Source organism: Martes martes (genome assembly GCF_963455335.1).
Source record: "Martes martes genome assembly, chromosome: 3".
Classification (NCBI taxonomy): domain Eukaryota; kingdom Metazoa; phylum Chordata; class Mammalia; order Carnivora; family Mustelidae; genus Martes; species Martes martes.
Window position 1 is genome coordinate 150,491,342 of NC_137890.1, and position 16,888 is coordinate 150,508,229.

Genomic DNA, 16,888 nt, shown 5'->3' on the forward strand with positions numbered 1-16,888 from the left:
CAGCGAAAATGATATATCTTTTTATGTACATTTTATCATCAAAAAAGCAAGCCCCCCCCATATGTGTAACACATTTACACTAAATATGTGGGGCACACTTTCACTAAAATCTTATTTTCTGTTTACTTCAAATTAAAATATTCAGGACAAACCTCCGCTGTAGGGTTACTCACTATCCCGAACACCAATTTAACTGGATAGCCGGTAGCTCTACCTGCTAGATCTGTCAGCCCTTCCAGGGGTGTGGGGAGAGGCCTCACGGAAGCCACACAGATTCCCTCCCTGCAATGATCGGTCACATGTCCCCTGCTGGGGTCCTCAGACCCACAGCCCCAGCCTCCTCAGAGAATACTGGACCTATCCCAATGAACAAGAAGATACCATTCTACCCATCTTACAGATGGGAAAACTGAGGCTGGGAGAGGTTACGTGACTTGCTCAATGTTTCAGACCTGCTGCCTAATGTCACTGGCCCATGGGCCTCCCTGCCTTCATCGAGGTTGGGGAAACAGGAGCCCTGGAGCCCACTGGTGGCCTGAGAGTCCCAGGTATGGACATGAGGCCTATCCTGGAACATGAGGGCCTAGTGGGCCTCGCTGGAGCAGGCCTGCCCACTTCTGTTGGGGGAGGGACACCTGGCTGGGTGCTCCTGCCAGCAGCACAGACCCACCACTACAGAGAGCCCCCATCAGGCCCTGCTGAGCACACGGAGGGCTCCCAGACCGGGCCAGTCCGGTGGCCTCCCCAGAGGTGGAGCCCTGACCTCTCGTGGGTCCTGGGAGTGGGTGGGAATGTTGGGGACCATTCCCTGGCTTCTCCAGCTCAGTTTCTCAGGGGCCAGTTAAGCTGTAAGCATGTCAGAGGAGGGCCAGGGCCTTCAGGAAGGGGGGAATTCAGGTCCCCCAGGCATCCAGCATCTTGGCCCTGCCCTGTCCAGCCCTGAGCAGCAGGCAGAAGGACACACAAAGAGGCACACATTTCTGGACAGAGGTGGGATGGTCCTGCCCAGGGCAATCCTGGAGCGGATGACCAAGGGGACAGAACGAGCTCCATCCCCAGACAGTGGCCACAGGGATGCTGGTGAGGAGTGGCCCACACCCTCTGGTTAGGAGTGACCCCTCTAATGCAGGCCGCCAGACTCCAGGCCCAGCTCCAGGCCGACCATGGGTACAGGTCCTGCTGGCACCATCTCCTATCTCCCTCCAATCTTACCCAGGGCCTGCGCTGATTTCTGGTGCCTCCACCCGCAGTTCTCTTCTGAAAACTGGCTGCCATCCTCCAAGGCCACCCGCAGTCCCTCGTCATGGGCTGCCCTCCAGGATGGGCCCGGCCAGCTCTCCCCGTGGTATTCAACTACCAGTGAGCAGGGCAGGCCAGGCAGGAGCCTGTGTGGGGGAAGGAAGCAGCACTGGGTAACTGAGTGAGGGCAGAACACTCCCCTCCAGCCTAGACCTCTGCCGCTGGCCGGGGGTCCTCCGCTTCCCCACCATGGTCACCTCCTCTCCTGTGCTGCTAGAAGGCTGGACTTGGGGACAGAAGGCCTGTCTCCCCAGGGCCCTGCAGCACGGGCTCAGGCTGGGCACAAGAGGGCACTGATTCTCACAACTGCCCCGTGCAGCAGGCACTGCTATCAGCCCTCTCTTATAGAAGAGCACTGCAGGGCTCAGAGAGGTTCAGCGATTGGCTCAAGGTCTCAAAGTAAGTGAACGTGGAGCTGGCACTTGAACCCCAGCAGACCTGGTTTTGGGTTCCTCTGGAGACCTGCTTCTTTCCTAACATGGTACCCACTGGGAATGGCCACTGGATTCGAGGGACAGTGGCTCTGGGACCATGCTTGTTAGGCTAACATGCCATCTCCCTCAGAGCCAGGGCCTCTGCCTCTTGTGTGGCATTGCTGACTTTCTGCAAAGAGCGCGCTCCTCCCTTCCTCTTCTAGCTGTGGGCAGGGTGCTCTAGGACCTCCAACTGCAAGCTCTCAGCATCAGAGAAAGTGGGACCAGCGAACAGCCCAAGGCAGGGGCCCTGGGGTGCCCCATGGGGAGGGGTCTTTGCTCTACAGCCCCAGGTTGGGGGTGTGACTGCAACCCTCCTGCATCTGTCTGAATTCACTTGTTGGTTGTCTTAACTTCTGACTTATAAAGGAACACCTGTCGTTGTGGCCAGTGGACCTACAGCTCACGGGAGACCCCCGATTCCTGTCCAGACCCTGAGCCTGTGGCACGGTCCGTGGCTGGGTTTTGGCAGGGAGAACAGCCCCAGTGCGCACGAGGAGCTCAGGGAGCACTTGCTCAGGGATGCAGAGAGACTCAGGTTTGAGCGTCCCCATCACCTGCTCCGCCGCGCCCCCGAAGCCCCTCCCAGATGCAGTCTCTTCTCTGTGCCCTGAGCCTCTGAGACCACGTGCAGAAGCCTGCCGACCCCTCCACAGGTGTCTAGGAAGCAGAGGATTCTGCAGCAGATCACAAAGGCGAAGTGCCGCAGCAATCAGAGGATGAGAAAACCAAGGTGTGGCGGCGCGCGTTACAGGCCTTCCTGGGATCCGCATGACTGGGCAGCACGTCCAAGACCCGCTGGGATTGCCAAGTGGCGCGGAGCTGCTCACAGCAAATGGAAAGGGCTGTGAACACATTGGTAGCTTCTCCTGGCGACCACGTCCCAGATTCCGGAGCCCTGCCGTTGCCATAAACGCTGCATTTCGGTTAGAGGTGAGCATAGACATGCTGTCACTTTCTCGGCCATGTTCACCAACTCCTTGACTTCTTCCCCTGGGCCTCTCCATGCACCCCAGTTATGAACCCTCACCTCCAATGACCTGCCTTCACACCTGTATCCATCCACCCCACCTCACCCTCCTTCTACAGCCGACCCCACCCACCTTTCAGGGCTGTCCCACCCCAGGCAAAGACGGGTGCCCCTGCCCCTGCGCTCCACAGGCCACTCCCTCCATCTTGCTCTGAGCTTTGCTTCAAGTGCTTCTCATGAGGGGCTGCTGGGATTTCTGGAAGCCGCCTCCTAGCTGTTCAAGAGTGTCTGGCACTTCTCAGGGTCCCTGGCCACCCCAGCCCCACCCCTAAGTCTCCGGGACAACCAAAAATGTCACCTAGTAACTGCTCCTGGTCGGAAACACCACCTTGTCCTAGGCCTGGGGCTTTAGGGTGGTTGTGTGTCCGGCCCGTAGTGGCCCTCATGTCCCCCAGCCCCCCAGATACACAGTGACAGGGAGGTGCCAGTCCCTGGGTCACTTGGAGGGAGGATGCCCAGAGAGCTGCAGTATCGGGCCTGTGGCGTGGGCAGCCCACGGCAAGCCAGAGGAGGTCAGGGAGGGTGGAGCTGAATGACAGCCTCATCCTTTTAAAATAACTCTGTTGGTCCAGTATGTCCCATGCTCCATGACAACCGGGGGTGCGAGCGATCATCTGAGCCAAGCCTGGCAGTGGGTGGCATCATCTCTCCCCAGGGCCCGGAGGGGCCCAGAGGTGGGCGGGATGGATTCCCTTGGCCCCCAGAGCTAAGGATGGGCACTGAGGGCCCCGACGCTTAAGGACACACTCAGATGTCACAAACAGCTCCCCATGGTGGCCCAAATGGCTCCACGTGGCATCAGGCACCGAGGATACGCTCAGACACAGGGATGGGCTGGATGGCTACTTGCAGGTTGAGAGTAGGCCTGAAGGTTGGCCTGAAGGTAGGCACTGGCCACTGAACCCCAGATTCTCTGCTGACGGGGAGGGAGCCCGGAGAGGCACCCTAGTCAGGGCCCAGCTGCCCACCAGGGAGGGAGTTGTGCTGGTCTGTCCCTCCAGGTGTTGGCAGCACTGGGGACTGACCAGCCGGGGTACAGATGAGGCTCAGATCTGGCCAGGGTCTGCTGGCTCTGGACTGCTGAGTTTGGGATGGTCTGAAGGTCCCAACTGAGTTTCTCACTAGCTTTTGATCTTCTGGGAGGCAGAGCCCATGGCTTTTCATCACGTGTTCCAGAGACCAGCAGAGGATGAGCACACATGGATGAATGGACCGCAGGGTGGGGGTCCTTGTCCCCCCCCCCAACCTGGCCAGCCTCCCTCGTCCCTCACAGCGGGGCAGGGCAGGGGGCTCAGGCACTTGGTGCTCATCAGCACGACCAGCTCTGACCTCAGGAGGCCCTCCTGTAATCCCAGTGGTCACAAGGGCATTGACTGGGCCTCATGTGGGCCTGCAGATTTCCTGGCCCCTTTCTCTACTGGGCCTTCCCCAGGCCTCCCTCCCTCCACCATGAAAACCAGGGCCCATCTCTCCTTGCACCTACGGGTGCTCTGGGGCCTCGACCCTCAGCTCTCTGTACTCTGGCTGACCTCATCCTTGCACTTGGGACCACCTACCCAGCACCCATGGGACAGGGCCACACAGTGTCCCCTAGTGCCCCACTGAGGTAGGTGGGCATGGCCTTCTCCACTGCTCCCCCCACCGCCCCACTCCTCTCCAGGGAATCCCTCTCAGGTACCCACCCATCACTCAGTACCCACACCAGATGCCACGCGAGGGATAGGACTCTGAGCTCTGGGGACTCCTTTCTGTGACCCAGTTTCCTCATCCACAAACTAAATGACTGGACCAGATGGTCCTCAGCCTGCCCTGCAGACACTGTGGGAGGGACCACCGAGCAACGGACTAGAGAAGGCCAGGGTGAGGTTGAAGGAAGTAGGATCTTGGCACCTCAGTATGTGGGATGGAGAGGCCCAAAGGCTCCTGTAGGGCCCCCCTTACCTGCCAGCTCCAGCCCACTTCCTCTATTCTGGTCCTTGGGTCCCCTGCAGGGCCCCGGGGGGAGCTCACAGCACAACACCCCTTCCTCCTGCTGAGGGTCCCCTGCAAGGCCCTGGGGGAACTCACAGCACAGCACCCCCTCCCTGTGCTGAGGGTCCCCTGCAAGCCCCCCGCCTCCCACTGCCCTGTGCTGAGGGAAGCTCTCCTCGGGGCTGTTAGCTGACCCTCCCCTAGCACCACTGCCCAGCGCTGTGTCTGGTTTTCTGTCTTCCCACCCTCAGCCCCCACCTGGTGGGTCTGCAGACAGCCTGGTCTTCCTTGTGAGACACAGTGGGGATGGCAGGCAGGGCCCCGGGCCTCTGGGGGGCTGAGGTCAGGGCAGACGGCAAGGGAGCAGGATTGATGGAGCCCCTTGGGGCTGCCCTGTCACCCAGCCAAGCCTCCAGAACCCAGGGAGCACTTAGCGCAAATGAGCAGCGCGCCTGGGCTGCCGTACCAGGAGGTGGCTGTGTGAGGCCGGTTGCCCTCCACCTCCCTGCGGCTCCAAGCCCTGCTCGGCCTCCTGGCCCCTCGGCCCTACTCCCTCTCCCCGGCATTCCACCTGGGGGCTCGCCTGCCCTGAATGCTCTGTCTCCTGCTTGGGGGCCCTCCCGCTTGCAGGTGGGGACCCCGAGCCTGCCCGAGGAAACACTGGTGTCACTGGGTAACAACCACGTCAGCCAGGTGCCCCCAACCCCACGAAGGTGGAAAGGCTGGCCCCCTTTGTTGCCCGCCCTGGTTCTGGGCCATGACACAAAGGCCATATGCTGGGGGCTCATTCAGGCACTGAATGTTAGAATGCGAGCCCCACGCCCCCCGGCCCTCCTGCCCTGACTGGGATAGAGAAGTTGAGGGTCACAGGGGCAGGAGACGAGCCACAGACCCGGTGGCAGTCAGGGCCCGGACCCGTGGTATCTAAGTGCCCCCACACCAGGGATGTGCCCCAAGAAGCTTGCGGGTGGGCGGGGGTGCTGAGCGGGCCAGGAGTTGGCCTGACACATTGCTGGGTCACCAGGGCCCCTGAGCCTGTGGCAGACATGGGGACCTGGGAGGCATGGCCCTCTCCTGAGGGGCCATGGTCACAACATACCCACGGCCCAAGATCACCTAAGAGCATGGAGCAGATGTGCCGGGCCACTAGCAGCCATGGGCCACACCGTGGCCCCTGATTCACGTGCCACAGTCCTAACCTAGGATATGCAGGATATGGGACGGTGCCCATATCTGAGTACTCAGTCTTTGCAGAGATCACTGCTTAAGGCAAGATCCCACGGGAGTCGGTGGGCCCCTAATCTGACAGGACTGCTGTCTTCACTTCTGTAGGGTGAAGTCTGGAGGCCACATAAGAAGGCCTGCAAAGAGGAAGCCAGATACCTACAGGCGGAGAAACCAACGCCAAGGATGGCCCGCCCACTCCCAGAGAAGCCCGGAGAGCTTGGAGCAGACTCTGCTTCTTGGCAGTGGGAGGAGCCAGCCCTGCTGCACCTGGATCCTGCGCTTCCAGCCTCGGAGCTGCCAGAAGAGAACCTTCTGCAGTGTAAGCCTCAGGTGTGTCTTCGCATGGCCCTGGGAAGCCTGTGCGCTCCCAGACCCCCGGCACCCAGCCCAGGCCTGGCACATAGGAGGTGCCTGGAATCATATCCTGCTGAGGCCTGCCCAGACTTGGGGAGCACCGCAGGGAGAGCCCCAGAATGTGGGCGGCTGGGGGATGCCCAGGGAAGTGGAGTGGCAGGGCCAAAACCCCCGGAGAGGATGGAGCCAGCCATGTGCCATGGGTGCGCACCAGGAAGATCCACTTGGTGGGAGGGTGTGTGCCAGAAAGGTGAGCCAGCCAGGAGCTCTTGGGAGGTGACCCCAAGGCCGTGGGCAGATTAAGGGGATGGGATGAGGCTGACCTGGCCGCCTCAGGGGCTCCTAGACCCACCTAGGACTCTAGGATTCTTGCTGGGAGAGCACGTGTGCACCCTCTCACCTAGAGCTTCCCTGGCATCCACCGCCTGTCTGAAGACAGTGGAGGAGGCTGGTGGCCTGCACCCTGCCCCACAGTGCAGAGGACACAGCTGGGAGGCCAGGCCTGCCCTCACCTCACACCTGGCTACTTTGTGCTCCCACCTGGGAAGGTGGGATAAGGCCTGGGGTAGGAGGAAACATCCCCCAATCTGTGCGCCGCCCCCCCTAGCCCCCCGCCCCAGGAGACTTCCGGCAGCTCAGGGCACTTGCCCAGGCCTGTCTTAGACAAACAGCAGCAAGAAAGGCGGCCAGCCACTGTGGCAGTGAGGAGGCAGGCTCCAGGGTGGGTGGCCTTGGGCTGGAGCCCTCCTGCTTCTGGGCCCGTTTCTTCTCCTAGATGTGGGCAGTGAGCTGACCCCACAGGGCTGTGCGGACAGCTGCACATGATCAGGGATGGCGCCAGCAAGGAGACAATGACCAGCAACGGCTGAACTAGGCGGCAGGGTCCAGTTCCTCCAGGCCCTGACACAGGTTGGAAACCCGTATCTTGGTGTGAAACCACACTGCACCAAAGCAGGTCTTGGGAAGAAGACTCTGGGTTATGAGAGAGGTGCCCAGCCTCTCACTGCCCGGTCATGTCCAGGCCTGGGAGTGGTGGATGCTGGTCCCATGCCCAACCTGATTCCTGGTGGCCCGGGGTGAGCCCCTCTCCCAGCCTGTCTCCTGTCCAGGGCCGGCTGGGCAGACACCTGTGCCTGTGGGTGTGGATATCCCAGCTCAGGCCTGGACACACCCACACCAGCCAACTGGGCTCTCCTCCTGGCTCTGACGCCCGGCCTGCTGCCGGGCCAGTGTGTCCCCAGTCCCTCTCCCAGGAGGCTTCTGTGGCCCCAAAGGCCTTCCAGCTCAGGCTTACACTGTTCCTTCATTACTGCTGGCATGGAACCAGACCAACGTCTCCTGTCTCCTAGGCTCACTTGCCCCTGGATCAGGCATTTGTCTGTGACTCCTGGGGGACCCGGCCCAGTGTGGTGCTGGGGACATACTGGCTGCTCCTCGCACTGGCCAGTAAGACACAGCCGGGCCACCCTGTGTCCGCCCAGGGGTCACCTGAGTCATGCCCTGGTGCCTAGGAACAGCCCTTGTTAGCAGGGCAGGAGCAGCACACCACGAGGCCCACTGAAGAGCTGGCCTTCAGCAGACAGGCATGGAGGACCAGGAGGAGGACAAAGCCCAGCTACATGGAAGGCCAATTCACCCACAGCCCTGTCCTGATGGAGACAGGGAGGCCAGACCAAAGGCTCAGGGGGAGTTCGGCTCACACAGGTTCCTAGCCGGCCTCAGAAATGGAGCCAGGCCCCAGAGAGGCATCGGGAAAAGGCAGCTGATGGTCAGCTGCGGCCTGGCCTGGGATTTCTATTCCAGGCCTCTGGACTGGAAGGACTTGAGACCCTCAGAAAACTCGGGAGCCAAGGACTGGGCAGCAGTGAATGCCACAGGCTTTGGGGTCAATAGACTGGGTTGCCATCCCTAGTGGCCTGTCTCATGTGGCCTACGTGTGCTTAGCAAAGTTACGTGGCTTCCCTGGGCCTTGGTTTACTCATCTGTAAGTCAGGTCTAAGAACACCTGTCCTCATCTGATACGTCAGGGAGACAGAAGCGGGAAGAGACGTGCACTGAGTCTTGGTCCTAAAAAGGGCTCTCAAGCGCTGGACGCCGCTGACTGAGGGGGTCTGCCCGGGCCTGCAGAGACCTCGGGGCAGGGATGAGGTGCAGAACACGCACCAGAGCCAGCAGGCAGTGCATGGGGCAAGCGTCCCTCCTGGGGACCTTCAGGGGGCTTGTGACTGTTCCTCTGTCATGCGTGAAGATGCAGAGGCAGAGAGGCCAAGCGGGGTAGGAAGCTGGCGCAACAGGACTGCCTTCTGAACCCAGGCCTGGGGAGGATGTCCCTCCTCTCATAGGAGCACAGCAGCATGTCCGGCAAGGTGCTCAGACCGTTGCATCATGCGGGTGGCCCTTGCGAATCCTGGCTCCCTTGGGCCTCCCCACCACGTGCCTCCCCCTCGTCTCAAAGCTGGGGATGATGAAACCACAGGTCCTCGAACAGTGGAGGGCCAGAGTGGCGGCACAACTGGGGGCCAAGGACGGCCTAGAGACTCAGGCCATGAGCCAGGTGGCTTGGGAGAACCCCCAGCCCCCACCCAGCTCAGGGACAGATGCTGGGTGGGTTCTCTTGGGCCCAGCCAGGATGGCCGTCCCTGGGGTGTGGGGGGCTGGGCTGGGGCTTCTGAGGGCTCTCCCCTAGAATCCCTTGCCACCCCCGCAGTCAAAGCCGGTGCACAGAAGCCATGGTTTCTGTCGATGGGCCCAAGTGTGGTCCCTACTGTGGCTTCCGCAGGCCACAGGAACCCTCCCTTGCTGGCAGGAGGGCAGAGGGGCAGCTAACTGGTTCTCATTGCATGGACAGGCCCCTCTGGCCTCCAACCCCCAGGGCTGGATCCCTAGACTCCTCCCACTTTGCCCAGGCCCTTGGTCAGCCCCCGCCCACCCTGCATGGCTCGGCAGAGAGCAGGACACAGGTGGGTCCCCAGACTGAGAACCTCCCCAGTGCTGGGAACTGGGCCAGCTTTTGTGGCTACGGCAGAGAAGTGTACAGATGGAGGTGGTCCCTGTCCCCAGCAGCCCAGGAAGGATCAGAGCCATGCAAAGGACACCACTCGAGTGTCGGGAGGCTAGAGTGGTGCTGAGAGATATCCAGGAACCAGGAGCAAGCTAGGAACCAGGAGCAAGCTGGTCAGCACCGGTTGGCCTATGTGTGAGCCAGCATGGGGCTCGGCGTTTGCCCCACGCCCAGCAGAGGGGCCCTGGGCAGGCTTGGACTGGTGGCCCTCACTGGCTCTGAAGCACACTGGCCAGAGGGAGCGTTCGCCTGTGGCCTTATTGGGCTGCGAAACCCCCAGGACCGCTTCCTCTCCTGTAAAACGACGACAGCTGTCATCACCGAATGCCAGGCCCGGCAGCCCAAAAACATCACAGGAAGTCCCAAACAGGGGCCCCGGGAGCCCCGGGAGTCCCGACATTCCCTACTCTCACAAGCTCACTGACATTTCCGGTCCCCCAACGGAGGCTGGAAACACAGCCCGCAGACCCAGGGCCCTCTCCTTGCCTCCCTGCCTCCCCACCCTACCCACCACCACCTGGGCCAGCTGAATCAGGGTGGGTTTTCACCAGGTGGTGACCCCAGGGCCGGGAGCTGGTGGCTGGGCGCCTGGGAGAGGAGAGGGAAGCCAGGGCTCCCAGAGAGGCCGTGTGGCTCGGGCCACCAGAGGGCGCCTGGCCCACAGAGGCCAGGCCCAGTCGCAACAGGAGGGGACATGGGGCTTGCTGCTGCCCCGGGAGGTCACCCTGTATCCTTTGCTCCACGTGGCGCTGGCAGTCATCTCAGTGCCTGGCCCTGTAGGGCCCTCTGGAGCTGCAGTGCTCATGGGAGCTTTAGCTGCAGGGGGTCAGGGAGAGGAGCTCCTCTGAAGTCCTTGGCCCTAGGATGGAGAAGGCTTGGGGTGCCGGGAGGAAGGGGCCCTGGCAGGGAGGGCGGTGACCCCGGCCGGAGCGCAGTCCCCAGTGTTCCAGGCCCAGGGGAGGGCGGCACTTGAGCCCTGACCAGCACGATGCTAAGACAGCTGCTGAGTAGCCATCCTCCTCCAGCTGGACAGACAGACAGCACCCCATGTGCACCCATCACACTCACAGACTGAAATGCACTTTGATCGCCCTGGGTCCCTACTCCACTGCATCCAACTGAAGGGGAACAAAACCCAGCTCCTAGCCCCAGCCCAGCCCCACCTCTGCATCCCGTTTGCCCCACTGTCTCCCAGCCGTTGGCAGCTGCCCGGACTCTTGCCACTCTGTCTCTCGGCCTAATCAGGACAGAGGCCTGTGGATTCGAGTAAGTTTAGGATGGTCCCTAAGGACACAATGGCCAAGTGGCAGTGGATACAAGAAAGAGAGGCACAGGGGAAGCCTTCCATCCAAGATCTGGGGCTTGGTGGGAGCAGTGGCTCAGTGGACCTTGAGACCCAGGCATGGGGCAGGATCCAGTGGGAAGGCCAGGGACACCCAGACAAAAGTTCCTGTTTGTGCGGGAGGAGGGGCAGTGGTGGGCAGAGGGCCCCGAGCTGGCCCCAGGCACCCAGGCATGTCCACCTGCCCCACCAGAGAGGCAGTCCTGATAGTGACAGGAACTCTCAGCAGAGGGAGACACAAGAAGGCCTGCTTTGGGGTCCTTGTGAGGGGGGGCTCTCCAGAACACTGGAGCAGGAGCAGATATGTCAAAGGATCTCTCAAGGCAGCTCTCTCTGTGTCCGACCTTCTGGGGGTCAGGGGGCCAGAGCCCGGCTGCCTTCCTCCCACTCTCCAGAGAGGCAGGGCCATGGGCCTCACAATGTTCCACACCTCTGTCATTCAGAATTTCCGCAGCCGTGGTCATTCCTCGTCCCCCCCGGGGTCACCATTTGAGCAGAGCTCTTACTTGCACACGCCTGCCCCTAGTTTGGGAGAAATCCCCTCCCCGGAGGAATGCTGGTCTGCTCTGCTGCTGCTCCCTGGTCCCAGGCACACGACACAGGACCCAGTGCGCTTCCCCACACGTTTGCAGTTGAGGAGCCCGGGGGTCGGGGTGGTCCTTTGGACACTGTACTCCACCCCCCACCCTCACATACCCTGGCTCCAAAGCTCCTCAGAGGCTCACAGGGAGAGGGTGAGCAAGACTGAGGGCAGCTGCAAGCCTGAGGATGCCTGGGAGGGTCGATGCTCTTACAAAGAAAAGACACGGCCCCTGGGCGGGATCCAAGGCGCCGACCACCTGCAGCTCCACTCCCCGCCAGAGGCAGCCCAGAGTGCTCCGCCAGCGGGCCGGCGAGCACAAGTTCCCCAGGCAGGAATCCAGGCTTACAGGCATTCCCGCTCCAGGTGGCAGAGGTCGTGCCTCACCCCCACCCCAGGCACCGGGCTGGCACTCCACCTCGCAGGGGCCCCACTCCCGCCAGGAATGGGGGACCTCTAATTGAACCCAGCTAGGCTGCCGCTGCTGGGGATCCTACAGGAATCCTCAGGCCCGACCGGAGGCGGCTCCCGGAGAGGCCCTAACAGCCAACTGGGAGTCCCCAGCCCGAGACCGCCGTCAGCTGCGCCCAGACAGCCAGCCCCGCAGCCAGCCCAGCGCGCCGGGGCTCCGACTCCCGCCCCGCCACCGCGCAGAGCCGAGCCAATGGCCGAAGACGCCCAGCTCTAGCTGTGGCCCTGGAGGACGCTCCCCGCCGGGGACGGCCCGGCCCACAGCCCCACGAGGACAGCTCCGCGGGGGAAGGGGCCGGTGTGCGTGCTGGGGGCTGGAGGGCGGCCGAACGGAGCGCAGGAGACCCGGGCGGCACTTGGAGGCGAGGGCCCGAGGGGTGCAGACTAGCGGGGTACAAGCGGCGCGATCTGGGCGCAGGGCAGAACAGGGGAGAGCAGGAGAGCGCAGGAGAATCCCCAGACACGCCGGGGTCCGGGGGCCCCCCGGGCCGCGCCCTCACTTACCCGAGATCTCCGCCTGGGGCACGTCGCTTAGGCTGAAGCCCTTGGCGCCGTAGATCTGGCGGACTTCGCTGCAGCTCCGGCTCTTGCTGGCAGGGTCCCCGCGGGCGCAGGCGGCCAGCGCGGCGGCCGCGCAAAGCAGCCACCAACCTCGGGCCCGCAGCTCCATGGCGGGGCCGGCGCGCCCCGGCCGCACGCCCGCCCGCGCCTCTCTGGGATCCCGCCCGGGACCGCACAGCCCCCGCCCGCGAAGGGCAGAGCCAAGGTCCCGGCGCGTGCGGCTCGCGGTCCGCAGGCGGCGGCGGCCGAGAAGGCGGCGACAACAAAAGCCGGCGGCGCGGGGCGCGCGGGGCGCGAGGTCCGGCCGCTCGGTCGGGCGGCACAGAGAGCGGCGGGCGAGCGCGCAGTCCCGGCTCGGCGCCTCCCCTGCGGGCGGCCCGGCCCCTCGGCAGCCGGGGAGGGGGCGGGGCGGGGCGAGCAGGGGCGGGGCAGGCAGGGGCGGGGCGCGCGGGGCGGGGAGCTGCGCGGCCGGGCGCTGCGCGGGGCGCGACGCCGGGCGGGCCAGGCGCTCCTCCAGCTCCGCGGGCCCTGGGCCCCGCCGGCTCGCGCGAAGCTGCGGACGGCCGGAGGGAGGCGGGGCCGCCGGGGAGCGCGCGGGCCGTGGCGGGGTCCCCGGGGGCGGGTCCCCCCAGTCCAGCGCCCCAGGCGGCGGCACCCCCCTGTGGGGGCGGGGGCGGGGGCGCTGAGGCAGGGCTTCCCCCGCCGGACGTGACGTCACGCCGCCCGCGCGCCTATCAGAGGCTTCCCCGCCCCCAGCCGAACTGGGCCTCCCTCCGGTCTCCGCCTACCTCGCTCCCGCCCTGCCTCCGTGCACCCTGGCTAAGCGCCCCGCTTGTCCCCTCCCGCAGTGCCTCCTTCTCTGCGCACCGCCCCCTCCTCGCCTCCACCCGTTTACCAGCCCCTCGCCCCCTACGTCCGCTGCAGTCGCCCCCCCCCCACGGCTCCAGCTCGCACCTGAGGTTTTTGTGGGGGCGGATGGGGGGCTTTGCGCTGGAAACTAGCTGGGAGACCAGACCCCACCCTTCCCAGCCCTGCAGACGGGCGGCCGACGACTTAGTTATTGGAGACTGTCAGCGGGCTTTCGGTCCCTCCGCGTGGGTCCCGGAGAAACAAATGTGACCGAGGCAGAACGTCCCTATTGGCTTGGGGCGCTGGGCCGTGGCAGGTAGCCTCTCGAGCCAACAACAGGTCAGGTAGCCTGGGAGGTGAGGCGAGCATGCAGGTCAGAGGGCTTGACGGAGAGCTCCCGGTGAGGCTGGTGGGGCTGACAGGCCCGGTGCAGGCTGGTGCAGTGAGTGGGCAGGGCCCCTAGCTGCAGAGGGAACCGGGCATGCGGGGGGTAGGGTGGGGGGAGTCTGTGAAGAGGGAGGTAAGAAGACCAGGGCGCTGGTGTCTGGAGGGCTTCTCCGTTTCTTTCTTCCCGGGCTGCTGGGCCTCTCCCCTGGCCTCCTGCTCTCCCTACTGCCATGTGGGCAAAGGCCTCAGAGACCACCAGGCCATGAACCTGGGATGCCTAACTGGCAGAAATGGGAGGAAAGCAAATAATCCGGTACCCCTGGTGGTACCCCTGAGGAGGACCCTGAGATGACCGGCAGCGTGGCCCTGAGTGCCTAGACTTGGACCTCCCTGCTGGGAGCAGGCCCCTGGGGTGCCGCCCACACCTCTCTGCCTGGCCTGCAGGCCATCAGCTGGGTGTGCTGTGAGCAGGGTCAAGGGACCGCCATCCCTCCCCTGCTTCCCTGAGGGATTGACTCAGCTGCCCCAGAAGGGGCCTGGGGTCTCCTGCCCCACCTCCCAGAGAAGGCTGCTCCCTTCACCCAGAGACACTGAGTCATTGTATGGAGGGAGGCTGTGCGGACCCGACCCAAGTATACAGATCTCCTGCCCTCCCCACGCACCTGCTGCCTCATTGTGTTGGTGACTCATAGAGCCCCCAACCCCCGTACAGCGCGCACATACACACAGGCTTACTCCTTGCCCACGCCTGGCACAGCCGCCTGGACACCTCTCCCTGCCACACCACATGCCTGCCTGGCGGAGGCCACCCCTGGGAGGGTTAGGAGAACTGGCCCAGGCCCCGTCTATAGGAGCTCACCTCCGGCCACGGCCATGTGCTTCCAGGTCTGGCGGGAGCCAGGACTGAGGCTTCAGCCTGCTTGAGGGTCTTCCTGTCTTATTTTGGTGATCACTGTTGCCACCTCTTAATCCAGCCAGACTGGGAAATTCCTCAGGATGGGGTCAGTGTCCAGGGTATTGCTGGGTCTTCAGACAGCAGTGTAGCCAGAAGGTCCACGGGCCATGCTTCTGTGGCAGGTTTCCAGGATGGCCCAGCTGGGGCAACTCCAAGGTGTGGCATGGCTCCATCCCCTCGAGAAGGGCTTCTGGCTCCCTGAATCGCTGCAGTTAGCCCTGGGGGCAAGGAGAGGAGCTGTGACGGGGCCTCTCTTTGGGTTGGCACGTGGCCAGGAGGGCCATAGGTGAGGTGGTCCTCCTGGCTCTGAGGGGGCCGCACTTGCTGGAGAGCATTGATGACAAGGAGCAGGGAGGTCGAGCGCAGGGGGCAGCCAGCAAGTTGGTTATAGCATGTGGCCGCTAGGTGGTCACTGCTGGAGGTGGCTCTCCGGAAGTCTGCCGATGTGGGGACGGGGGCTGCGGGGGCATATTGGGGGGTAGATCCTGGCTGCACCCTGGAATCCCTTGCCATCTTTCTGTCCAGTTGTCTGGCCCACAGAGCCTTCCTTGTCCCCCTCCCCCCACCAAGGGGCGTACTTGGGTTTTACAGACCTGAGCTCCATCCCGGGTCATCTGCTCGGAACAGCTGCCTCACGAGCCGGCCAAGCCCTCCTGTTCCCGAGACCCAGGCTGCCTCAGTGGGCCGCCCTTCCTGCCAGATGAGGGACGCCTGTCAGTCAGGCCTGGGCACAGCTTGGCACAAGCAGCTGGGGGCATGGGGACCAGGTCCGGGTCACACTGGGGAGGGACTACCTGAGCCTGCCAGGTCCGTGTCACCCTGTTTGCCAGCACCGCCATGCCATCACCCACGGCCTCCGTTGGCTGGGCAGGAGCTGCAGTGGGGCTTGGGGGGGTTTGCCAGGGGATCCCTGGGGGTGAGGATGCGGGGCTGACAGAGCCCTCGCTGTGTGTGCCTCTTGGCCCAGCTGCGGGGATGGGGCCACCCCTTCCTGCTTGGGGTGTCGGACTGTCCGCCGTGTGGGTGTACACATATGGCAGCAAGGTGGAAGGTTCAAGTGGGCCATTTGTTTGCCCACTCATAAAAACGAAAATTGCCTGGGTCCTTGAGCCAACGGCATGGGACAGACACTGGATTGGCCCTGCTGCCAAGTGAGGAGCTGGGAAGAAAGGGGCCATTTAGGGTCATCTCAGTGGGGTGCCTGTGGGCTCCCCCACATTTCCTCTTCTGGAGAAGCCACCTGAGTCCTGGAGGGCATGTGTTGTAGCTCAGGGTCTCTCTGCCCTCTGCTTCCTGCCTCTGCCCAGGAGGAGCCTGGGCATGTGGGGGCCCCGATTTCAACCTAGGGGTGTGAGCCCATTGGCGGTGCTACTGGGGAGCAACAGGGTTTTTTCTCTGTTGGGTCTTGTGATGACTTTTGGTAACCCCGAAAACAAGTTTCCAAGTACACCGAACAGTCAAAAGTTGCTTCCATCCACGTGTGCCTGCTCAGAATGTTATTGCTAGCTCTGTCCCCTGACAAGGGCCGAGTCCTGCTGGCGATAAGATGCATGAGGTCAGAGGGCACAGGGCAGGGGTGACTGGGCTGGAGCACCCCGATCCATGGGGGCCCTGGGAGGTGGTGTGATGCCCTGGACCAGAGCAGAGGACACAGGGTCCTGTAGCTCTGCAGGACGCTAGGGACCCTGTTGGGGGGAGGGACAGCCTGCTGGAAGCAGTGGGCACCGCAGGGCATGGCTGATGGACAGGGTGTGACCCTGGGCCTGGGTGAGGCCTGGCCGGGCAGGGCTTTCTGCAGTGGCACTCAGAGTCCCTGATGGACAGAAGCTCAGGCTGGCGGGCTCTGAGTGGCTCTGTAGGACCCTGGAGACAGGAAGTGAGCTGCTCTCTGGCCTCCACTGCCCCGCCTCAGGATGGTGGCATTTGGGAAAAATGTTTTGAGTCTCTCATGTCAGCTCACTGAACTGTTCTCTTGTCCTTAGGAAGGACCTGGGCCCAAGACCACCCCCAGGGATGGCTTCAGTGTGCAGCCTCTGAAATGTGGCTTTGGTCTGGCCCTGCTGGACAATCAGTGGGACTCTAGAAGCCCCATCCCATTTACCCCCTCCCCCCACCCCCCACCACTAAGCCTAGGCCTGGTATGCACTCCAGAGAAGCTCAACTCCGAGTCTCAGCTGCACAGCACCCTTGCTCCCCAAGCTTGGCAGGTGGCCCTTTGGGGCAGCATCTGGGGGAAGTTTGCAGGACACAGAAAATCTGGGTGCCATTATTCTGCAAAGGTGGTTCTACCCTTACCGAGTCCCGCCTCTCTCCAAACCCCAGCTGGGG

General features: G+C 63.2%; 1 protein-coding gene across 1 annotated transcript in view; it reads right to left on the reverse strand.

The window, feature by feature from the left end:
- GPC1 (glypican 1) overlaps positions 1 to 12,733 on the reverse strand; it is a 28,582-nt gene extending 15,849 nt beyond the window's left edge. The window contains exon 1 of the mRNA XM_080798767.1: positions 12,313 to 12,733. Coding sequence (XP_080654893.1) covers positions 12,313 to 12,478 — 166 coding nt within the window. The 5' untranslated portion in view covers positions 12,479 to 12,733. The remainder of the gene's footprint in view (positions 1 to 12,312) is intronic.
- Between the last annotated feature and the right edge of the window lie 4,155 nt (positions 12,734 to 16,888).